At 40.2% G+C, this 24,936-nt stretch overlaps 1 protein-coding gene across 2 annotated transcripts in view; it reads left to right on the top strand.

The window, feature by feature from the left end:
* The first annotated feature begins 209 nt into the window (after positions 1-209).
* The window catches only part of EPHA3 (EPH receptor A3), a 205,045-nt gene continuing 180,318 nt past the window's right edge, over positions 210-24,936 (top strand). For both annotated transcript variants that reach the window (XM_088533391.1, XM_088533383.1), the window contains exons 1-2: positions 210-315; positions 16,918-16,982. In XM_088533391.1, coding sequence (XP_088389517.1) covers positions 213-315; positions 16,918-16,982 — 168 coding nt within the window. In that variant the 5' untranslated portion in view covers positions 210-212. The remainder of the gene's footprint in view (positions 316-16,917; positions 16,983-24,936) is intronic.

Raw genomic sequence — 24,936 nt, 5'->3', positions numbered from 1 at the left:
CCGCGGCGCGGGCGGTGGCGGCGGGCGGTGCTAGGGCCCGGGGCGGCGCGGCGGCGGCGGCGGCGGGGCGGGGCGGCCGGGCCCCTCCTCGGCGGCCGCGCGAAGGCGGGCGGCGGGCGGGCGCGGGGCATGGTGGCGGCGCCGGCGCGGGCGCGCAGCGGTGGCATGCGGCGCGGAGACATGCGGCTCTGCCTGCGCGCTGCCCCGCCGACATGGACCGCCGCCGCCTGCCGCTCCTGCTGCCGCTGCTGCTGCTGCTCCTCGGCGCTGCCCTGCGCGCCGCCGGGCGCCTGACCGCCCGGCCGGGCAACGAAGGTGAGCCGCGGGGCGGGCGAGCCCGGCCGCGTCCCGCGGGCACCCGCGCCGCGCTCGCGGCGATTTACAATCCCTTCTCCCTCCTTTTTTTTTTCTCCCTTTTTTATTTTATTATATTTTATTTTCTCCCCCGTTAAGGTGGTGCCGGGCGGCAGCTGCTGCTTCGCCGCGGGGCCGGCGCGCTGCCTTTGCGCTGCCGCTGCGCGGAGCCGCGCGGCGCGGGCGCGGACGGGGCGGTTTGAACTGCAGCGCGGCGGCCCCGCTGCAGGTGCCGGTGCCGCCCGGGCGCGGTGACCGTTAGGGGCAACTGCCCAACGGCTGCGCGAGCCGCGCCGGGCAGCGCGGACAGCGGCCGGGGCGGCCGCTCCGGCGCCCGCCTCGCCGCCCCCAGCCCGGCGTGGGGGTCCCGCGCTCCAAAACTTTTAATTAGCGGGCTCCTTCATTAGCGCTATTTTTATTTTAAAAAGAAAGAGCTTGCTACCTTGTAAAATCCCTCTCTTTTTTTTTTCTTCCGTAGTGTTTCTTCTTTTTTTTTATTATTATTATTTTTATGCGAGTTTTTAACCTTTTTGAAACGGGGTGTGCGCATGAAATAAGACGCGAGTATTTTATTCTCCCACCCTTGTGTAATTTTTAAGATTACGGCAAAAATGCATGTTAGGTTGCCCGGAGAAAAAATGTGCCCATTATATGCTTTTTGGGAAACGCAACTGCAATACTTTATTATTGTTTTATTTTATTCTATTTTAAGCAAAATGGGGCTGTCCATTGCCCATGAATAAAAAGAAATGCTGCTTTTGCCCGCTTCCGCAGCGGACACGGTCTCTGCGATGGGATGTCCAGGGTAGTCGTCTTTATCGGCGAAATCTAGAGGCCAGCGGTTGTGGAGAACTTCTGGTAGCAAACTGTCATAAAAAGCCCTGCACCTGCTCAAATCGTAGCGCTCGCGTGGAGAAGAGGCTCTGCGAGCTATTAAAACGGTCGTTTCCCCTGTACGGATAACGCTGATGCACTTATTGATATTCGGGCTGCTTGTGGGATAAGGCGGTGGGCTAACAGCGTTAAATCATTCTGACAAGGAAAAAAAAAACTAAAAGCAAGTAGGGAAGGGTTAGAACTTTACAGATTCTGGGTAATCTTAAATGCGTTGCTTCTGCTGCTAAAAAGAAGCCACAGTATGATTTTATTGTAGGAGTAACGCCTTACATGTTTGCACGTTTTATGCAAATATTTTTTGCATAGGCAGCGCTTTAAAGGTTGCCTTAAAGAATATGTTTTCAGTAGTAGCTCACCCGAAGTCACTCTCCAGATACATACCGTTTTTATAAATATTGTTGCCTTTCACAAATGATTTTTCTGGATTGAAAGCAAGCATGTTAGTAGAGGGTTATTATTGCAAAGCATTTTGGAAATGTACGTGCTTCTGTTAGTCAGCAGAGCAGCTCTGCTTCTGTGCCAGTGGCAGGCAGGCACAGTCTGTAAACTAGCAGTAATTGTGAAAAAACAAAACATATACTAGTACATTTGGGTTTGCAAAAAAAAACCTTCACTTCTTATTTCATTTTTTTCTCCTTTTACTTAATTGGCAGTGAGAACTGTTAAAGAAGAGAAACGTCAGTACCATACAGAATGAGCGTTAAGCGTACTTGCCAAGGGCAGCTTTCACTAGACCCTGTTTCTGGTCTCGGCTTTAAACTTCTAGAACTTGTAATCTGTCAGTAATATTTTCAAAATGGCTAATGAATACAACAGCATCAACACAGTTACTAGACGTTAACCTGCGTTTGCATGCTTACTTTTTTGAAAGTATTTTGCTCTTCATTCTAAAAAAGGAATGCCTACAGTTTCTTTTAGGAGTCAGACTAACTTTAAAGTTTCTAGTTTTTCCTTTAGGAAAGATCAGGGTAGTTTTCTTATTTATTTACAAGTATTTAGGCTGGTATTGTGCATTTAGGCATCTGAATTATTATCATTACCTGATTCACTAGTTTGTTTGATGGTCAAGCATTAGCATGTAGTTTTAAATAACCTCAAAAGGTCAAACTTTCCATCTTTAAATAACTTTTTTCTTTTCCATCTCTTTGCTTTCTTTCGTACTTTCGATATCTTAAATTCCCCACCAAAATTGAGAAAATAGGTTTCTGCTACATTTCTGTGCTGGATATTTAGAGCAGTCCCCCAGCCCTCCCCCTGCCCATTGTTGAGACTGAAAAAGATATACTTTGGATAAAGGATGTTAATGCATGTGGATAGATAAAAATAGGTACTTTTTTACCTTAATATAAAACTACTGTTGGAATACTCATGGAATACTCATGGAATATTTTAATAAAAGCTGAAATTCATTTTTAGTGCCTTTATGTAGTTTTGTGTAACTTCTGGGGGGCATGTGAATGCTGTACTGGACAGGTTACAGAGTACATTCATGCCTACCAGTAATATTTCCTAAATATATTTGACTTGAATGAGTTGATTCTATTTTTTAAATGCAACCACAGTTAACCGTTATGATTAATATTAAGACTGACAACCACTAATGCTGCAATGGGAATGGATGCGAGGGTGGGGGGAAAGGATGAGGGGAGCGAAGGAAAGCTTTTATTTTACTTCACTTTGTATTATTAAACACAGTCTGGTTTTTTTGGAGCGCATAAGTATTTAATTTGCTTCATGATATAAAGTTTTTATTTATATTTTTTTCTTGACGAAATGACAATTTTCCGCTAAATTTGTTTTTTAAGCAACCCACTGTGCTCATTGCAAAGCTGCATACTTTTTACCTATTTAATCCCAGAAGTTCAAAAAGGTTCTGTAAAGTTCCAACTTATCTATGTACAGTGATGAAATGTGTGCCATTTTCCGAGAAGCAGGAAAATGTCAGGAAGATTTAACATCTAACTTTTCAAATTTCAAGTCACAAACTGAACCCTGTATGTGCATAGAAACCACATGTTCTGCTGTTCTGTTCCGCTGAATATTTTTCACGGAGGGAGGATGATGTTTTTTTGTAGAAGGATGCAATTTCTTTCTGAACCATTCCTGTGGTATCGAGAGCTTGCATGAGCTATATCGTTCAGTAATTTAATAATTTTTTTTCTCAATCTCTTCTATAGCTATATTGCCTGCCCGAGGGTACCAGCAACCTTAATTTCACTGTTTTATAACCCACAACAGTTAACACTTGACCTGGGTCATTAACAGGATTATCAGCAAATTTGTTTAAGCTTTTACTGACAACCTGAATTGCTTCAATAATATTTTGACTGTGCAGACAGGAAACTTCTTGTAACCTCTCAATCTAGCATAAAATTAATTTTGTGTGAACATTGCTACCAAAAGATCAATATGGTAAATCTGCATAAAGTACTTGCTTTCAAATAGTGTCTCTTTTCGTTAACAGCAAGAAGGTTTTATTCAGTCTCTATTTTCAATCTGCATCGGTTTTGGAGATGTGGCTTCATCTTTTATTCGTTCATTACCATCTCAGAACTGTGTGTAACCGTACAGTTAAATTCACTACTTTATCTGGGCAAGTCTCTGTTAACACTTGAAGACACTAAAGAGGACTTATTGTGCTTCTGTGCTAATGACAGCTGTTGGCATATTTGAAAAATGCGCTGTTTGCATGTGGAACAAAATGTCTGACCAACTTTTGCATATAATTTGGGGGAAATGCTGGAAATACTGGAAACTTTTCAGTAGAATCAAAAGGGATTATATGGGAAAATGCCTTTTGCCAATCTTGTTTTACTGTATGTCAGCTATCGTTAGCTCAGGGCAAGTCCTGATGTATCGTGGCATGATTCCTAATGATGCTTATAGCTTGCTATTGAGTGTTTAATTGCAAAAGAAGTTAAAAGTAGGTTTAGAAATCTTAATATTCTGAATTTTTAAAATTTAATTTTGGAAAGCTAGAACTCGTGAGAGTCTAGAGAGCTATTTTTCATACAGCTGTATCTTATTCAGGGCTTCTGGGTTTAATCCCAAGCTGTAGGGTTAGACAAATAATGAGCACACTTAAAAATTCACACCAAGATGTTTTAAGATGCTATGCAACAGGAAAAAGAAGTTGAATAAATTCCTTACTTTATGTCAGTGTTTTTGATAGCAGGGTCTAACAGACGGAAAAAAATGTTTTCTTTCCTGTTTATCACTTAAATTTATCTTGACTTACTGCTGATTTCAAAACAGCATAGTAAAAAGAAAAATCAGTACATCGTCTATAACAAACTTCAAGCAGATGTTTGAAATGTAGAGAAATCCAAATAAAGCACTGCAATTAATTCTCATTGTAGTTAATTTGGATACATGTTGATACGTGTATCCAACCAACCAGTCAAAGCAGAGAGACCTGCAAAAACTCTCTTTGGTATTTTAAACCTTAGAAAACAAAGCTGCAGGGGCACTCCCAGAATGAAAACTGTTTAACAGATAATTGGTATGCTAAGTTTAACAGTTGTTTATGTGAAATCTTTCCATATCAGGAGTATACTCTGAACCTGAAGTTTTCGTTCCCATCTGGGAAAATATGCAGATGAGGTCTAATTGTTTTTATCAACTGCAGGCGGTAACTAAGTTGGTATTAGTATGCTTACTTTTGAATTTGTTTCAAAATGTGTAAATTCTCTACTAAGAGGGTATGTAATGGGTCTTGTTCATGTAATCCCCACTTGATGAAAGTTTAGAAATACAGATGCAGGTGCTCAGTTTCTTGTTTTTCAGTGCTCTAGATTGTATCACCAGTGAGGGTCACTGCAGAGCTGTTACCAAATACAAAAGTAGGGTCTGAAGGTTTTTATACAGAGCCTAATTGAGTTGTAGGAGAGTCCTGTAACTCAGACAAGTATGGTGGATCGTACCTGCCATTTGATTTCTACTTTCATTAATAAAAAATAAATTAAAAAAAAAAAGGAAAAGGAGACATAATCATGTCCTTGCACTTGTTAAAGTTCAAAGCTGTACTCAGTGAGACAAAAGCTGAAACACCAATAGTCGCATCAGAAGCTTAAGGTGCTGAATTGACTAGACTGGTCTAAAGGCATCAGTGTTAGATAAAACTTCAGAGCTGGGGCAAAAGGATTTCACAAACTTATCGCTTTTCTGAAGCAGAAATCCAGTATCGCAAGAATGGAGTGCGATATAGGAATTCCTTGCCTTTTTTCTGTATTTTTTTTTTAAAATACCTCCCTCTGGCTTTACTCCTAAGTAAAGTACTCCTTTTGCTAAAAATTCATTGAAGAACTACAACTGTTCTTATTTCTTCAAAATTTGAAAGCGGTAGGGTTTATATATATATATATATATATATATATACACATATATATTTAAAGGGTTTGAAACAAGAACCAAAAGTTAACAGAGAATAGTTTAATTCAGAAGATGAGATACAAACTCCCTGTGGTGTAATTTCTGAAACAGAACATGGTAGTAATTTGCTGGGTTAGGATCATATTCCCCACTGGTAGCCTTGTGCTTCTTAGTTTCCTAAGTGCTTGATAAATCCTACCACAAATATTGTTTAGCAGTGCAAAACCAATGCAAAAGGGAAATTGGGTCCCTCGGACTGAGGATATTGCTTTTAAATTTCTTCAGTGAATGGGTGACAGAAGTAAAGATAGAGCAATAAAGGTAATCCTGCTTGAAAGAAGTCTGGGGACAGTGACAAAAGAGCTCCAGTCTGTGAGAGTGGCGGGTAGAATGAATGAAACGCCAGCCCGTACAGTCTTAAATTTGCAGAGATGTTATTAAACTAGACACATTGTAAGCAGAAACTTTAGTGCCACACTCCTTTTTTTTTTTTTTTCATAAACTGCTGTATTCTGCTGTTTCAGGCAAAATATGGAGGAAAATCCCATTAATCTGCTGGAAAAATATTGATGAAAGAATAATAGCAGCCCAAACGAACGGTGGCTGGAACTTAGCAGCAATTAAGCAAACAATAGGATGAATGTTGAGGTTCAGGCAGGGCAGTTTAGTGTAATATGTTGTGGAAATGGTGATTTCGTTTTCTACAGCTGGTTTCTCATACCATTTTTGTCTCTGCATGGATGCAGGAGTTTGCATTGCATTAGTCTGCTTTTTAAAATAACAACAAAAAAACTGCTGAGGTACAGTTGTCACATATATGAGGACAACAATTTAAAAAGCAGTCTCTTGGTGTTTGAGAAAGTTTGTATGATTTGGTAAAAAAAAATAGAGAGAAGTTTGAGTGTTTAAATAAATTATAATTGAAGCACCAAAGATCTTTTGCTCTGTAGTAGGCTTCCGACAGACTTTGCTCAGAAACAAATAGCAGAGAATGACTGACTTTGGGCTTCTTGATTTAGTTGTTGAGAAGCTACAGAAGCTGAATGTCTCTGCTTAATTTGCTCTTTTGAGAGGCAAGACTTTTTGAGAGATGGGGGGTGAAGGAGGATTAAGCAAAACTTTGACGTGAATCTAAGCAAAATCAGACCAAAATCCAAACTTTCTCCAGTTAATTGCCATCTTTGGAACCCCAAATTCATTGCTCATGATGATCCGAACACTGAGTGAGGCACAAATTAAGAAATTCCTTGCCTCCCTGAAAGTCTAAGCTGTGTTTACGTTAGTAAGCTTCGTGACTGCTTTAGCAGGGGTGCATTTCTGCAGGCTGCAGTTTAGATAGCGTGGAGGCATTTTTACTGTTCTGTTTAATCATTCTGTATTAGTCTTTATTATTTTTATTATTTTTAAAGGGGGGGGGGAAAGAAAAAAGAAAAAGCAAAGCAAATCTTGTCTGATCAGCATTAAAAGTTATGACCAGCGAAGAATACGTACTTAAGACGTTTATGTCCAAATGCATCCTGAGATTGTTAGGTCCCTCTCCTGCAAACATTTTTCTGCCAAAGATGATTTATCTAAGAGGACAAATGTGCTAGCGATGGTGAAATGGCGAGAGGTCAGTTTTCCTGGAGAAGCAGAAAAAAGCTGTGGGGAATGTGCTGTGCTCCAGGTTTGCCAAGCTGTGGGGAAACCTCATCAGTCTCTCTTGCTTCCACCTCACCTATCCGTGCTGAGTCTTTCTTACATGCTGGTGCTTTTGTTTCCGTAAATTGGCACTACAGCATGGAAGGCAAAGATCATCTCTTTCTTTCTTGCTGACTGGGAGGGCCATGTGTCCTTCCTTCTTACCAAGTGCTGTTTACTGGGAGAAAGAAAATGCTTTGTAGTTTCCCAGAGAAAAGGTACAGGAAGAGAATTACTCATCAAATATTACCTTTTTGCCCTAATCAGTTGGTGGGATTGATTCCAAAACCTGGACGACAGGCTGAGTTAAAGCAGGACTGAGAGTGTTCAAAAGGCCGAAGAATAGAAAAAGTCTATGCTAACCGGGAAAAGCAGCGGTGGAGAAGAGGCATGAGGAATGTGCTTAGTTTGTGCAAAATAATTGGAGCCTGAGCAGTCTGTGGGAAGGAAATGGCAATAGAGGAATGAGCAGAAGATAGAGGTCTGAAAAAATGGCTTGTGGGTAGATGAGAATACAAGAGTCATTTAAGCATTTACCTTTGTTATAAATATTTGTATTTCTCACATATGGAAATAGTGAAAAAAGATGTTAGCAGGGTTTTGGTTGCAGAGGCAGCAAATGAAGTCGGGGGCAATTCCATTTTTCATATGGATAGCTCAGCACACATGTTCTGCATTAATTACCTCCATAAATTCTGTTAACCTGGCAAACAATGAAAATATCATGTTGGTGACATCACTGCATTGGAAAATAAAACTAGTTTTAGGATCTTGATTTTCTCAATGTGACACTTGAGGAGCTTTCTTTTGCTATTGGCATATTTCTCCCCCAGTTTGCACCAAGATATTTAATCATTTGCTCCGTGGGTTTATTTTTTCTGTGGAGTGGCTGTGTAAAGACCCAGTCATTTCATGCAAGCTGAAACTCTTGATTTGCAAGAGTATTATTGAGTAGTAAAGGTTGACAAAACTCTGTCAGGATGCACCTGTGTAGGTGACTTTCAGGATTTTCTGAATTCTTTCACAGGTCTTAGTTTCTGTGTTTCAAACTAGGAAAAAGTTACAGAGAGTTTTATTCTTTTGTTCTTCTGTGATCCATAAAAGATTTTTTTTTAAAGCCACCTTTTTTCCCACCCAAAATTGGGCACTGTGCAAGTAGATTCACGTGGGAATGTCACAGGCTTTTTAACAAATGAGCAGCTATTTACAGGTCTCACACTCCCATCTTTAAAATATCTGTCATTAAGATGCTTTTGATTATTTCCTCAAATTTCTGGTGATTTCAGGACCTTGAATAACTTTCAACTGCAACAGTGGAGAAAATTTCTGTAAACTTATGAACTGGATGCTGCATATGCCAAGGTATCTTTCTGAGACACTTATTGGAATTTAAAATTCTAGAAACCCACCTTGTTCAAGGCTGCCGAAAGGCAGGATGTGGCTGTGCTGAGGTAACTGAAACTCGTCCACAGTTTGTTTATTTTTTGCCTGAGAAAAGTGAACTTGTTTTTCCCTATTTAAACTCCCCTTTGACACAGTGTCCCTGGCTTTGCATTTGCACTTTTAATGCTGTGCTTTGCTGGTGCCAGATTTAACACTAGAGTCGTATGAGATTTGGAGGATTTGGATTTTAATGCAACTTGAGCTGTGTAACAGCTAAGATGTATATTGGCTTGTAGGAGATACTGTTAAAGGACCATTGAAGGAATAAATGTTGTTTTTTTTTTTAAAAAAAAAAAATCGAAGGCGACATAGTAATTTGGGACCCATTAGGATAATCTATTTTTAATTTTTATATTCATGTCTTAATGAAAAGAACTGGCATATATCAGCTTACAGGAAATAGCCTAATAAAACCGAAACCTTATTAGGTCTGTTTGATAAACATTGCATTCCAGCCCACCAGTCATATGTTTTTGCATACTTGAAAATTGAGCTTTACACTGCTTGAACCATATCAAGAGAACACTCATATTTCAAGCTAATAAAAAATAAATAAAATCTGTTTTGGTTACATTCATCCATGAGAATGTTCCCTTCCAACCTGGGCTAGGGTTAGGCAACTGACTGCTTAGTGCAGCCAGGTACTCAGAGAAAAAGCAGTGGTCAGATTTGGCACTTCACTTGCACAGAGGAGCTGCTAGTTCGTATGTCATCATCGGTGTGAAAATGCTCTATCTTACTTTCTCTAGACGATGGCTAGAAGAGCTTCTGAAAGTTGCTAAGTTACGTGGTTCAAGCGTGCCTGCATCCCTGCTGGCTCAGTGCAGCCTGCCGCGGAGGTAAACTCAAAGCTTACCTGTACTAAGTGAGCTTACCTTCCTTAGCTGAAGCTAGTGCCTGAATTCCCCCCAGGATGGTGTGAGCGGGAATGGCTTTTGGTGTTAAGTCAAAACTCCAAAGTTTTCCAGCAGCAAAATGTTTAAGTAATTTTCTCGTCTCCTGTGAAATGGGTTCCAAACTTTTTCTGCTTAAAAACAATACAGTTTTGACATTTTATGTTCTGACAGTGAGTTTATAAGCCTCACGTGAGGCTTACATTTTTAGGCCTGCTTATCCAGGAGACTATGGATAGTATTGTCCCTTTCCTGTTGTCGGACTCCGTATTCGGTGGGCCGAGGAAGACGCGGGAGCCGCACGTGGCGGCAGGTGGGGAGGAGCAGGACGGCTGGGCTGGACTGAACTGCGCAAACGGCTGCAGCTGCAGCCAGCGCGGTTGGAGCCGCTGCAGCAGGGACACAGATGTGCCCTTGATCCCTGGCCGTACCAGGAGTCATTCTGGGCCGAGGCAGCAGGGAGGGGATTGCTGCGCGCTCGTAGACCCACGCTCATCCGCTCTGTTCTTGCAGTCTGTGCTTTGATTTTCAGTCATTCCTATATTGCTCACTGCTGCACTGCGCTCCCCTGCTTACAGCAGCTTTTTAAGAGAAATGTAGGATAAGGTTCTGTTTTTGCTTCTCCACTCTTCATTTGTAGGAAGATCTAAGGATACTGGAATTGGGCCCCAGAAGATGTTAGGGAGTCTGTTAGGGTAAAACCTGTGAGGGAAAAACAGCTCCTCTTCTTCAAAAGCCAGAGGCAACTGCTGTAAAAAGAGAATTTATAAAATAATTGGCCTAGGAGACTTGTAGAAAGTAAGCATGTTTTGTATAAGTAATAATCCACAGAGTAACTTGGCAGTCTAGTATTGCTAGTCTTTTGTCTTTTTATTTAAGGTTTATAACAGTCTTTTAGCTCTGGAAATAGTTTGTAAATTATTTACTGAACATTTTAATTAAAATAATAAAGGTCTGGGCTTTCCAGCAGGTTTTTGTGAAGATTCTTGAGCATGTTTTTAGGGCGTTTGGTTTTTAATTCATTTTGGTTTTCCCTTGTTTGTTCTCCTTTCTACCCCCACCCCACCCTGGTAGAGCTCTTCAGTCAGCAATTTAACCACAGATTGAATGTGACAGTTGCCAAATTTGGAATGCTCTGCACAAAATCATATTTGTATTGTACAATATAATGGCATAGGCAAGAAGGGTTGAAAGTGCAGACCTCACAGTGTTATGCCTCTCGAAGGACTGTAATCTGGCTTTGAGCTGTAGCAGAAATCTCCCTGAGAAATCGCGCATTAGGAAGAAGAGAGTTGGTTAGTAAATGGGCCACACTTTGTTGCCACCTGAATAGGGGTGCATTACAAAGCTCTACTAGCTGTTTTAGGAGATGCACTATGCACTATGAAGCACAGTCCTAGCTTCCCACCTTGCTTCCCAGCACGTCCCAGGCAGAGGCAGTACATGGGGACCTAGCAGATATTTCTTATGCTGAGGTATTTTTCTTCTGAGCATTTGCAAGAATTATCACATCTTTGTGACAACTGCTGAGGACAAATGTGGGGCCATAAAATTGCAGGAGAGTTGACAGTAAGTGGAAAATCAGGCCCCAAATCGGTTTTGTAGAACTATGTTTTGTTCGGTGGAGGTTGGGGGGGTAGGTGTAGCATTGGTTAGCATTACTTCATGGCGTAATTGCTAATCTACTGCATAGTTTGCTTGGGTTTTGTGTCACCCTTTAGCAAATTTTGTATTAGCGGGGTAACTGATCCCAGGTGCTCATCATGGTGAGTGCATCACGACCTAACTTTGGCCTAGCTAAGACCCAGCTTGTCTGTTCGTAGGTGTTGTTTTTATCTTCTTCTTAAACCAGATGGTCTTAAACAACTGATCTTCTGCAGCTCTTCTTACTTCTGCTACTCACGGAGTAAAGCTGGGAGTACTCATGTCTGTATTCAGAGGTGCATAAAAACCAGGTGCAAGTTGCCTTTGCCAGAAGGAGGCTGCCATGCTAAAAATGTATGGCAGTTTTTACTGACGCCACTCTGTCCCACCCCAAAACCAAATTCTGGTTAACTTCTTGCTGCAAAAGGCCTTTTTTGCTTCTCAGAAGTGTATGGCACATTTCAATTATGGGCATTCCTCATTTTTTAGTTGCATAGCAAATGTAATTTTTTCCCATTTGTTAGCATTTTTTTAATAACTAGTGTTTTTCAAAACCGACAATTTGATACCAATTTTTTTTTGTTATTGTATTTTTTTTTTACCTTTTAAAATGATAATGCTGATTATTAGAAGAAAAGATATTTTAGCTTATTGGTTATTATTCTGTCTTTTTATGTGCAAGATGTGGTTTGGAAATACAGTGCTGAAGTTACTGTTTGCAGATTCTTCTCCTTTACATACTGAAAGTTGTCTCTTAGCTTAGCAGGCTTTTCTCCCTGTTTCTTAGGAAGGGAGGATTACCTTTGGCTGGCTCTATGTGGCACAACATCTGTTTGTTTATTTATTTATTTATTTTACTGGGGAATACATTTACACTGTGTTCAGTTCAGTGTAGGAGTCATTACTCTGCAGGCTCTTGGAAGTGCTACTGCTTTCAGTTCGTGTTCAGGTATCATGTTACTTTTTAGTGCCTTTTCCTTCGGTGACATTACTCCTGATAAAACCTGCTATTAGTGAGCCTAGAGCCAGGCCCTCTGCCACCATGCTCAAACTGGAAGTAATTTCCAATAGTGTGAGGGGGCCGGGATGTCACATTGTGCTCGAGCCCTCATTCATCTTCTGGATGCCAGGGAAACGAGCGAGAGTGAGCTTTGTGTTTCACGTGCATGTTCCTGTTCCAGTTGCTGGGAAGAGATTCATCTTCAGCTCCATGGCACAAATGTGCTTTGTGGAATCTAGTCATGATTTCTCTTAGAACTGTGTACTCTGGAGGGCAGGATAGTGCAGCAAGAGAAGGAGCTTGTTCCGATTAGACGTTTTGCCAGTGCGTTGCCATCTGGCAAAAACGGCTCCAGTGCGCAGCGAAGTGAGCAAGGCTGTTGTGTGAAAGGACTAAGTCATGTTTTCAAAGGTAGAATTGGTGGTTGCTTTCTTTGCAGAGCACTACGATATTTTAATACCCATATGTTCTCTCCAGTACTTGCCACTGGGGTACTTGCTATTGGAATACTTGCCAGTGTAAAGTTATTTACATGATGTGAGCCAATGTAGAATGTGGCAATTATTACAGAGCTCTTAATTATTATTTTTTGAAAACTGTTTTATGAGAACCCTTCTGTGTCTCCTTTAGAATAACCAGCAATCCCTTTTAAGGCATGTCAAAAAAAAAAAAAAAAAAAGTTTATGGCAGCAGAACTGCCATGCTGCCATAAGAATTTTCCATAGCAACTAGCTGGTCAACCTCAGAGATTTTTGCACGAGTCGGCTGAATGACACTCGGACAGTTTGGTAGAATAAGGAAATATAAGGAATGCTGTTGAGCTGTGTGACATAGTACATGATGCATAAGCTTCAGAAAGAGCTTGGAAGTCCTGATTCTCCTTCAAGTGGCCTTCAGAAAGCAACACAACTGAAAGTAGTAACAGGAATGAAGAAGAGTCCCTGACTTTATTATAGAGGCATAATGCTCTGGTTGTCCCTTTTTTCATTGCCAAGCTCCTATTTAAGTACATGAGTTGTGGATAATCTGAGCTTGAAGTTAGGGCCATAGCTGACCCCTAACTTCTTGTGTAGTCACAGTCTGCATGGACCAGTTGTTTTGGAGTACCTGAGTGCAGGACCACTGCAACCTATAAACCCTGTATTATTTCTTTGCTCTTTATTGACTTGTGCAACTTTCCCCTGAAGTCAAAGGAAAAAGGAGAACCATAGAACCTGTTTTGGGGGGATATTTTTTTTCAAGTGACTGCAAAGGGATTTTTTGTTTGTTCGTTTGTTTTTGCTCTTTCAGACGTAAATAAAAAACTGAATAAATTGAAGCATGCGCAGTACAAGAGCTTATCAATATGCTTAGCACAAAACAAATATTAATAAAGCTATAGTCTGGAATGCACATTTTGCCTTTCTTTTTGTTGTAAATGGGAATATTCCTATCATCCCTTTTAGATATGTGTTTTAGGTGCTCTGACTCTTATCTGAACTACAAGCCTATTTTAGTCAGTGTGAGTCTCTCTTTTCTAGTAGTGGAGCGTATATGAACATGATAGAGTAATTTGCCCAGTGGCTCCCATGTGAAGGTGAGATAAGGAAGGTGGAATGAAGGAGAGCGGATGCACCGAGAGGAAAAAGCTCAACCTTTATTGTATTTATGATGCGTAGCATAGCTGTGTAATGAAAATGTTGCTGGTGAGAATTTAATTTTATTAAGCTCCTCTTCTGTAATTTGTTAGTTCCGTCGATCCAGTTAAGGCCAGTGTGAGCTGTGAATGCTCTCATAGATGTGAACGCTGATATTAGAGTAGCGGGAAGAGGAGAGGACAGATTATGCAGTAACATGGTGCTTTTGTTTGTGTGAACTTAGGGGGTGTCTAGAAAGCAATAAGGTGTGTGTGTCCGAGAGGAATGTGCTAGTTGGGGAGTCTTCCCTCGGCTGAAAAATTCTTACTGCCACAGGTTGGATCCAAGTATATTGTAACACAAGTGGCATAGCTTCAGTAGGAAAGACTGAGACAGATCGACCAGAGCTTCTCCGTATCTTTCTGGTTTGGTTCATTTGCTAGGAAACCTAAGGCTGTGGTTAAAATCCTTGCCTTTCATCATTAACAGAAAGAGCGGGAACTTCATTTTCTAGCGTTCAAGCCTCCTTGGCCCACAGGGTGTGCTGGAACGAGGGCTGGTTTTGCATCCGTTCCCCTGGCTGTAAAACACTCAGTGAGACAGGGCGGCTGAGCAGCGAGAGGGGCTTCCCGGCCCCGTGCCCGCGGTAGCCACCATGGAGCGGGATGGGATGCGCAGCTGCCACCGAGGCTCTAAGTGCCCTCGTGGGGATGGAACAGCCCTATCCTAATGCCTGTGGCTGCTTTCCCTGACCTTCTCTGAGACATGGGATATGCGGGGTTCCTGTTACTCAGGTGGCAGCGATGTGGACAGCGATCCTGACTCTAGATCCCACTGTAGCTGCTTGGCTGTGCAGTAAGTGGGGAGAGGGAGAGGACTTCCAGATTGTGAATGTAGTTATTTCCTGTCTGTTTTTCCAGATGAGACTGAATTGGGACTGAAATTATAAATTTCAGAGTGGCTGCAAGCACGTTTTCACAAGTTTACCGTTAAAGTGCAAACAAAACCTACAGTTTACTCCGGAGCAATATGCCTTGGGAACTTACTGCCAAGGAACTTACCTCAGAAGCCAGGCGTCCTTCATGACCATGGACTGCAGATGCACAATTATACCTGGAGATCCATAATCTCTGGGAATTTGTTGTCACACTCAAAAAAGTGACTTTTTGAGTTTTATTAGTATTCCATACTACAAATGCAAGCCTTGCTTCAGAATAGTCTGCCTTAGGGCCCTATGCACTCAATAAGGACTTTTTTTATGTGTAGATGATTGAGAATTTAATTACCAATAATGTTAGAGCCAAAGGAATAGAGAATACTGGATTATATTCTTTCTGTAAGATTAATAAAGATATTTCGGTCTTTATCGATGTAAGCAAAAATTGAGAATATTTTTTTTTTCTTTTAGAATGGGGGAAATATTTTTCCTTCCACAGACTGCAGAATAGCTCATCTATTGCAGTATAGCTCTGCATGTGTACACCATACAAACATACACACACACTGAGTCACAGGTGTATATGTATGGTGCCTAATAATATTGCCTGTTGTCTAATTTCTGATGCTGTAAACCTGATTTTGTCCACTCTCTCTTGTACATTCCAGTAACAGGAAAAAAAAGCCTTGATAGCTCTCTTTTTAAGTGATGTCCAAAATTAAACAGCGAGTACGAGAGAATGCCAAATTAATACAAATGGCTCTACTTAGCAGATTTATAGATAATTTCCCTCATTTTTCCTTTCCCAGTCCTATTCTTCTGTTTTCTCTGAGCACCAATACCCAGACCATCTGGTCCTGGGAACAGTGACAACCCTTCAGGCTTACAAATAGAAGCTGCTTACACTGTTGCAGTGGCTGTCTCTAATAGATCCATCACACAGAGGTGTTAAAATTCCCTTGCATTTGACAGGATTTATTTCTTTTCACATTGCAATTTCCATATTTAGGGGGGAAAAAAGCACAGAAAGTAAATCTAAATTGCAAATAATAAATACTGAAGGTACATGGAGCCATGCAGTCCGGAAGTTATGTCATGCTGCATACTAATACTTCCCTGACTTGTATTTTCATAGAGACTATGATTCTTTGCATCACATTGTACCAATTTGCACGTTCAATTTTGTTTTAATACATAAGTTGTTTGTTGGAGAACTTCGTGAATAAGCACTTGCTTGTAAAATCTCCAGGATAAGGAACAGAATTGATTTTTGCACAGGAAGAATATTCTTTAAGGTATTGGTTGATATGTAATGTTTTAAAATGGATTTAAATGCACTGTGTTTTAGTTGACCAGAAAATGTCTGTGTCAAACTGTTTACAAATAAACTCTTCCCTTTTCCTCTGAAAATTGGTATATGCCTCTTTGAAAAAAAGAGCTATGAATTGGTGGTCCTTTTAAAGTAGCTATATTTGAATTTATAACATTGTAAATAATTACTTTTTGTGTCTAACACTTCATGTAACATTTAGAAAACAGTTCACTACTACAGGCAATTTGAGAACATATTAGATCAGAAAGAAGAAAGAACTAAAGGACTTTAATCAGCATTCGTTACTTATTCTTGTCTTCTAAGAAAATTATATATGCCAGATACACGCCCTTAATCAAATAATGATTAAAATATTCAGATCTCACCTGTGTAGTTAGACGCATTGACCCAAATATCAGCGTCCAAGGGGAAAACTCTGTAGTTTGCACAGCTGATAGAGCGGCTCTGTTCCCACCCCCTGCTGTAATTAATTTGGATGGAGGTACACTGTTTATTTTTGTCACTATTTTCTTCCAAAAAGTTCCTGTGTCTGCTGTTCATATAGTGTTTTAACATAAACAAGATGATCCCTTTCATTTGCTGTCTTTTTTTTTTTTTTTTTTTTTTTTGTAGCTAACTGCCAAGCCACCTGAACAAATCAACTGCTTCACAAGGCCCCAAATAAACACATCTTTTAGTACGGGCTAACTGAGGTTAACTGGACAAAGGCAAACGAAACTCATTCCTCTTCATTTTGTCTTCTTTTGTAGTTAATCTGCTGGATTCAAAAGCAATTCAAGGGGAGCTGGGCTGGATCTCCTACCCATCACATGGGGTGAGTTCACTAGACTGTGAAATGGAAGAGTGCTGCCGCAGACCAATACGCTATTTAACCATTGTTTCCTCTTCAGAGGACACTGCGTAATAGCTCTTTGAAGCCTCAACTGTAGTCTGTTCTGAACTTGAAATATATGGCTTATGTAGCTTGGTGCCTTTTCTTTACAATGTATGTTGCACTGTGTGCAATCCCTGTGAAGAGACCGCCCTTATTGGAAAGGATGAAAGGAAGAGGTGCATTGAATAAGCAATTGTCAATAAGTACAGTTCTTTCTGATGTATTCCTAAAAAGACATCATAGTATTACTTGATACATTTATTCAGATGGAAGTAGTGAAAGGTGGAAAAAAAAATGTGGACATAAATAAGCAGAGTGATGTAAGTACACATTTAACAACTTTTGTGCTGAGTTGTTCAGTTTTTTTATTTCTGAGTTAAGGTGTTATTACAAAAATGTCTAGGTTCTCTTGAGGGGGTGTTTTTTGTTTTGTTTTTGTTTAGCTTGTTTCCAGGTTAAATGAAACTCGACATTGTATTTGGATAGCAAAACTTTAGTCTCATAAAGTCTCTGCTTTTGTACTTACCAATTCCACATTTTATACATTATCTGCTGCCAGTCTGACTCTTTTTCAACATTTTGCCCACTTACCATCAGGCTATAGCCATTCAGTGGCACTGATAGCTCCATGGTAACTCCTTGTCCCTCCATAGAATACATGCACAGGTTTGTGCATAGGAACAACCCCTCATTGCTCTTTCTTTCCACATTTTGTAACACAGATATGGAAGGATATGAAAAAGCCTCAACATCAGGAGCTCCCTTACCCTTTGAGAAGTCTGTGCCATTAAGCTTTCCTTGAAAGCAGGAGCTCAAATACTCGTGGAGCTCTCCTCACTGCCCTGTCACGGGTGCCTCCCCTTAGGTGATGCTGTTTCCTTCTCCCACTGCAGTCTTATTTTATTGCACCGCCTTTGGGATGACAACTAGTAGTTTTTGTGCCTCTGTCGCTGCCTGCGTCTCCTACCCCATGAGTAAAACTCTGCCAGCTCCTGCTGCCCCTTCTGCTTCCTTGGGAAACATTCCTGGTCCTGATGAGGGCTGGGAGTTTCTATAGTCTAGCAACTGCTGTTTTTTCTAGATCTAATGCTTTTTGAATTTTGAATGTTGGCAAGTATTACTTTTGATCCTTCTGTGGCTTTAGACAAGCTGACTCACCTGTAGCACTTTTACAGAGATTAGTGATAACAGTGCTTTTACATCTCCACCTTCTGGGTTTTAGTTGCTAGCATTTGAAGTAGGGCCTTCTTGATAATAAGTGTTGTGCAAGTGTGTTTAGAAGTATTTAAGGATTACTGCTTGGTTTATGTTTTTGAATTTATACATACAACTCTCCCTGTGTTTGTGAACAACTTGTACCCTACTCTTGGAGAAGTGCTGGGAGGAGAGTTCATGTTTCTTTCTAGTGCCTGTTCCTGCTGACTTTTCCCAATAAGAAACCTTTATAAACAGGATGTCCAAGAGGGATCTCTCCAGTAATTTCTAGCTCATCAGATTTTTTTTGTCTACAGTTGCATTTTTCACATTTTGTTTTGCGAAGCCCTTTTTGTTCCTCTCAGCCTCCTCTGCCTTCCTCTACTCCTCTGTTCATCTCCCTGCAGCTGTGCAGATCTAGTGCTTTGCTCCCTGCAGCTGTGCCTCTCTTGCCTTGGATGGCTAAAGCAGTTGGTAGGTGAACGATGCAGGGTATCTTGGCGGCTATAAGAAAAACAGATGTGTGACATTACCCCAGCAAAAAGGGCCCCCAGACCTCTCAAAGCAATTTTATTAGCTTCTGCAAGTCTGTGTTAGGTAAACCCAGCACATCTCATCTGTGTCTGCCTGTGTGCGCTGTTCTTATTTACCACAATATCCATGGATATTAAAGCTAAATAGAATAGAATTGGACTGATGTCTTTACATGTTAATGAAATCTTTATGTGAAAATCACATGGTAGTAAATTAATTTAGATCCTGTATTGTGAGCATTTCTGTGAGAGAACTAGAACGATCAGTTGCAACCTTCAAAGTACTGTGAAATTTTAAGCTTAAATATTGAAGCTTGAATGTAAAATAGAAAAAAAGTAGTACCCTATTCGATACAATTCTTGCTGTGAAATGCTATAATAATAGGCACCTCCAGCAACACAGGGAATAGAAGTATTCCTCTCTCAGTCCTTTATTTATATTCTATTAATTAAACCTGGTAAATATGGCTGCATCTGTCTTCAAGCAAACTAAAATATGAACTTAAACTTCAGTGGAAAAACATTACAATAAAGATGTCTCATCATATTGAAAGATTGCTAATAGCACAGTGGTGATTTACAAGGTAAAGCTAATAGAGCCACACTTGAGGTTGTGATTCACAAATGAGAATATTGGTGTTGTGCCAGTTCTTCTCCATTGTCCAGCAGGGTTCCCATCTGAAGCCATAAATGCCAATGTGCTGAGAAGGGCAACTTGCAAATTTTTAAAAATTAATTTAGACCAAGTATCCAAACCTGTTACTAGGTTAAATTATTTTACCTGAGCTATATGTGAAGCTGGTTGACTACTGGTAAAATGACCCGAACTGGTTGTCATTTTTTTGGCATTCAGTGGTTATTCTTCATTTTTTTAATTATCTTTCTTTCTTTTTTTTCTTTTTTTTTTTTTTTTTTTTTTTCCTCCTTGAAGGCTGACTTGACTTGGGCATTTATAATAGCAGCTTTCCAAAAATTCCTGAATATTCATGTTCAGATTTATAGCTCATTTGTATTCAAGGATTTCTGTGTCCCACATAAAAACACTGTGATGGCAGTGTTTTAGACGTTGGTTAATAATATCACCCTGTAAGAATGTGATCTCTCCTTGAACCATCCCACAGAGCCATAATCTTGGCGTCAGTAACACTGATCTGGTCAAGCTCATTAAATCCCTTAAGTACAAAATGTCGGCCCCTCTAGATAGCTAAGCAACTGAATTAAAAATATAATAGCTGGCTTTGCTGATGCTTGAGCATGGCTGGCAGCAGCCACCAGGCCTGCATCCTGTACTACCATCTCCAGCACCTGCCTAGGCAACCTTTTTGTAATGCCAATCAGTCAAATACCAGTTCCATTTCTATAGGTTTCATTAAAGGGGAAAGAAAGAAAAGCTACTTAGTCTGTGCAGAGTATATTATTGATATGCTGATTAAGCATAACGCAAGTGATCATTAACTGCAATTCACGTAAATTACAGCAGCACAGATGTGGGGGGCTGGGAGGGTAAAAAAAGCCAGTCACTTTAATAATACACAATAGAAATGTGATGGATAATTCATATGGGACAAAAAGAGCAGAGTCTAATTCCTGCTCCGCATATTCATGCCAGTAGTTGTATTAGTTTCAGCATTTTTATTTTATTTATTTATTTATTTTGTGAAAAAGATGTTTCAAATTTGACCCTAGCTCAGTAAATTTTGGTAATTTACAGTAAAATCTTTGACATAGCTGGAGTGCAGCCTTCTCCAGTTGTATATGTTGTGACCATGTTCACGCTTTCAATGTTCAGTACCCATGGACTTGATATTTGTTGGGTGCTTTTTTCTGTTTGTTGTGTGATTGGTAGAAAAATAAAAAGGAATCACATATATCTTGTCTCTGCTTGTAACCAGAGAAACTAATGCTGTGGCATTTATTACCCTCATATAACAGATAAGTGTGGGAGGAAAAAAAAAATGTCCTGCACATGATCAAAGTTACTAAACTGTAGGCCTAATTTCAGAAGATTGGTTGGGCAACAAAGATACTGTCTTGATCATGAGAGCAGTTTTCTTGGTCCCGTAATTGCTTCAGATCCATTTGATTTCTCCAGGAGCCAAGGGTGTTCAGTATCTTAAGATTCAAGGCACATACTTAAGCTGCTGACTGTACGCTGGAGTGCTATGAAAATCTGGCATGAGGAATTTGTTTATCCTTAGTTCTCACTTATGATCATTTGGACAAAGCAAGTCGATCATCTTAGTAATGAAACTGTTGTCTAAATATGAGAGAGGGGAAACATTCTCTGCTTCTCCAACAGTTTGTGTTGTGCGAGGAAGGTCTGAGCATACATGATTGAGGGCTAACGAGAGTTTTTTTTTCCATCAACTCAGATTGAGTTAAAACCCATCATAGTGAGAAGAAGGAAAAGTTCTGTTTGTTTGTTTTTCTTTCAGAAGTCTGAAAATAGAATGTTAGAATGTATTACTGTCCACCAAATGAGTCTCCTTAGCTAAATTTGTTTTTCTTTCAGTAATTTGCTAACGTGGCACTATAGAAACTTTATGGTTTTTTTTGTTTGTTTGTTTTTTTTTTGTGGAACACCGAGGGACAAAGTGACTGAAGAAGAGTCTGAATAAAATGTATATTTGGATATACATAACAAGATGCAAGGAGAGCGGACTCTGCTCATACTTATATTTACCTGTGTTTAAAAAGACATAGAGAGGGGCTACTTAGGATGATAAACTCAGTTGAACCACATTCAAGAACCTGTATTCAGTGGGAAGTGAATGTTTTTCTGTTTGTTTGAAAGAAGTTTTCAAGAGTAGTAAATATTTCCATGAGCACTGGAAATAATGAGGTTTATTTTCCTTAAGCTTGGCGTCTTGTGGTTAACTGCAAGCTTTTCTTGCAGTTGGCTGTTATGCTGATGGCTTTCATGGTGTCCTGCTTCAGCTTTCCCCTCAGCTGGGCACAACAGGAATTTCTCTTCCCTACACAGTTCTGTTTCCACAGTGCTGTTTGAAACTCATCAACTAATCCCATGGTAATGAACAAGCTCACCCCAACCTAAATGTAGTGCTTTTTCCTTGCTTTTATTTTATTATTGTTATTTTTTAACCAATTAGCATCTCGGTCTATGCATTTTCTGTCCCCTGATGCTAAAGATATCTTGTCAACTTAGGAGCCATACCATTTTTGAAAAGGAGAATATTAACAAAATCAGACTATTGTGAAAGTTTTTTAAAAAAAACATTTATCATGTGTTTACAAATGAAACAAACAATATCAAATGGTTGCTGTAAGAGGAAAGATTAAAACTGAAAAATAACCATTTTAAAATAAAACTGAAGTACATGTTTTTCCCCAAACGAAAACAGGCATGTTATAGTATGTTTTATACTATATTTTTTGTTCATTAGCACTGGAATTTCCTTAGTACTTCTTAAAGACATTACATTCCATTAAAACCAAGATTTATCTATGGTTTGCTTGAGGTCTGGTCTCCTTTCAACTTATATATTTTTCTACTGTCACAGTAGCTTTCAGGGTTTGTGTGTCAGGCCTGAAATGCAAGGAGAATATTTTAGCGACTGAATGTCAACTGAACCACTTGGGATTCTGCTTTTATGAATCAAAGTCTTTGTTGTTTCTTATACTGAATAACTGGCTGAGAAAATAAATATATATATATATTTGATTAATAAGCTATATGATTTTTCTTCAAATAAGATAGTTGCATTTAGAGTATATGGATAGTATATTCTTTTTATTTTTTTCCTTTCTTTGAATTAACAAAAGAGACTCTGAGTAAATAAGACCACATTATGATAGTCTTCATAATTTCTTCCTTTCAGCTTCAGTTTTCTTTTCAGTTCAATGCTATATACAGCCTGTGTGCTGTTTTTATTTTGTCGACTTTTTACTTTACTTCTAGTGGACAAAAACTATTTGAATGTACTTCTGCATTACTGTGAGGCGAATGACTTCTGCTTTGCATAGAAACACTTAAAAATCTGCTTGTTTTGAAGTAAAATGTATTCAGATTGCCAGAGCCCTGAGTCAGAATCTGAAAGCTTTCTGAAGTCTGTGGGTGCTTCCTTTAGATTGATTCAGAACATGATGGAAAAATTTGTATTGTATTTTTTTATTTTCTTTCCAATAGGTGGGACTTAGTGTAAGACAATCACTAGACGCAGGGCGATTATCTTAGTTATGCAAAATCTGTAGAATTGGTAGCATCATTTAGGCCTACTTTCTGAATACAGTATGAATGCTTTGTTGCTGTCTTTGGAAACAGTGTGCAAGCATCCAAGGATAGAGTATGACTTAATGTGTGCTTCAGCTGTACCTTTTGGTTGTCATGCACACTATCTTTAGCTGCTTTCACTAAATGTGCATTTAAAATGGAAATATAAATCTGAAAATTTGGGTGGAATTGACTAAGCAAATGGGGGAAATAGATTGAAAAAGCGAGATAATGTATATATATTATTTCAAAAATATATTGGACTGACTCCTTGTATAAATAAATTGTCACTATTACCAGAAAAAAAAAAGTTTTAAAATGTGGAGCACTGCAACAACCTTTAGATATGTTGTTTTGATGATTCTAATCTATGTTCCTTTTGTTTTGGAAAATGTGGTATGATCATAATGGTACTGTGCTTTCGTACACTTAAAAATAGCTATTAACTTGACATCAACTAAAAAGTATGCTCACTTTTATTCTAGGGTGACCATTTTAGGAGGAAAATAAAAACAGCTTTTGCTTTTCCTTTGAAACTTTCACCATGTTACTTAAAATTAGGATTTTTTTTTATTTAAAGAAAAATACTACTACAGAAAAAAAAAACAGCTAAATGTACCAAAACTGCAATGCCCTTGTTCCATTTTTTTCATAATGGAGTATAAGGGTGGGGGGGGGAAACTAATTAGCCTCATCATCAGTCATTTTACTTGCTGGTAATAAGTTGTTGAAGGTAAGTATCAGCTTTCTCTGGTTTCAAAAAAAAAAAAAAAAAAAAAGGCGATTTTGGCTTGTGTTCCACCAAGACTTAAATAAAGATTTTATTTAGAGCTGGAATTGCAGATCCTCCAGCTTCCAATTTTTCTTTTTAACTTTTGAAGCTGAGAAAGAGCATCATTTCCCTCGTGAGTAGAAATTTATTTCTGTCAGCCCTGTCAGCATAAACAGAGACCATTTGTGAGTGCTCTCAAAGGGGCCTAGTCATCATTAGGTATTTTCCCCTTTGCAAGGAAGTGCTTACTTTGTAATTTTGCCCGTCTTTCTCTTGTGCTGAATTTATTTGCATAAAGGAGGAAAACGCAGTATTTCATGCCAGTTGATTTGACCGTATCACTTGTCACAGGGGCGCAGCGCACTCGGTTCGAGGACGCTTCTACATCATTAGGGCCACCAGAACGCTGACTAAGTCCCCGTTTTAAAACCACAGTAACCGTTTTCAGCGGGCAGCGCTGCTGTGACCGCGCACTGGGGCAGGCCCGAGGAGGGGGCCTGGACCCGGCCCGGAGCCGACCCTGCTGCCCCCCGGCCCAGAGCCGGCCCCGCTGCCCCCCGGCTCGGCCTGGAGCCGGCCCTGCTGCCCCCCGGCCCAGAGCCGGCCCCGCTGCCCCCCGGCTCGGCCCGGGGCCGGTCCCGCTGCCCCCCGGCCCAGAGCCGGCCCCGCTGCCCCCCGGCCCGGCCCGGGGCCGGCCCTGCTGCTCCCGCTGCCCCGGCCCTGCCCGCGGGCGGCGTCGCGGCGGGCGCTGCGCGGGCGGCCCGGCAGGTGTCGTCTGTGTCGGCTTTCCCTGCCGAGCTGCTGCTCCCTGATGCCTCCGAGACGAGGAAACCGTTTCCAGCTGCTGGAAACTGTTGATTACGTATTTACCTTATAAATATTATTTTGTATGTTTCCTTTTATACATTTTAAATATATTTTTGTATTTGTTTTCTTCCAAGACCCCAAAGGAAAAGGAAGACATGCATAACACTCACTAGTTATCTGCTAGCGCGTGGGTGCTGCGCTGCTGTGCAATTTGGGTGCTGTTGTGTTGGACGAGTAGGAGCGGTCAATATCGCCTCTCCTCAAGGGACTAACCGCTGATGTTAGGCAGACGCTAAGAAAAAAGATTGGAATTGCTCTATTCTTGTTTTGAAATAAAATTTAAGCAAACTTTTGAAA

The sequence above is a fragment of the Tinamus guttatus genome, unplaced genomic scaffold, assembly GCF_059628265.1.
Source record: "Tinamus guttatus ecotype Peru unplaced genomic scaffold, ASM5962826v1 Tinamus_guttatus_pri_ptg000035l, whole genome shotgun sequence".
In the NCBI taxonomy this organism is placed as follows: domain Eukaryota; kingdom Metazoa; phylum Chordata; class Aves; order Tinamiformes; family Tinamidae; genus Tinamus; species Tinamus guttatus.
The sequence above is the reverse complement of the archived record's forward strand: the minus strand, read 5'-3'. Positions and strand labels throughout refer to the sequence as shown.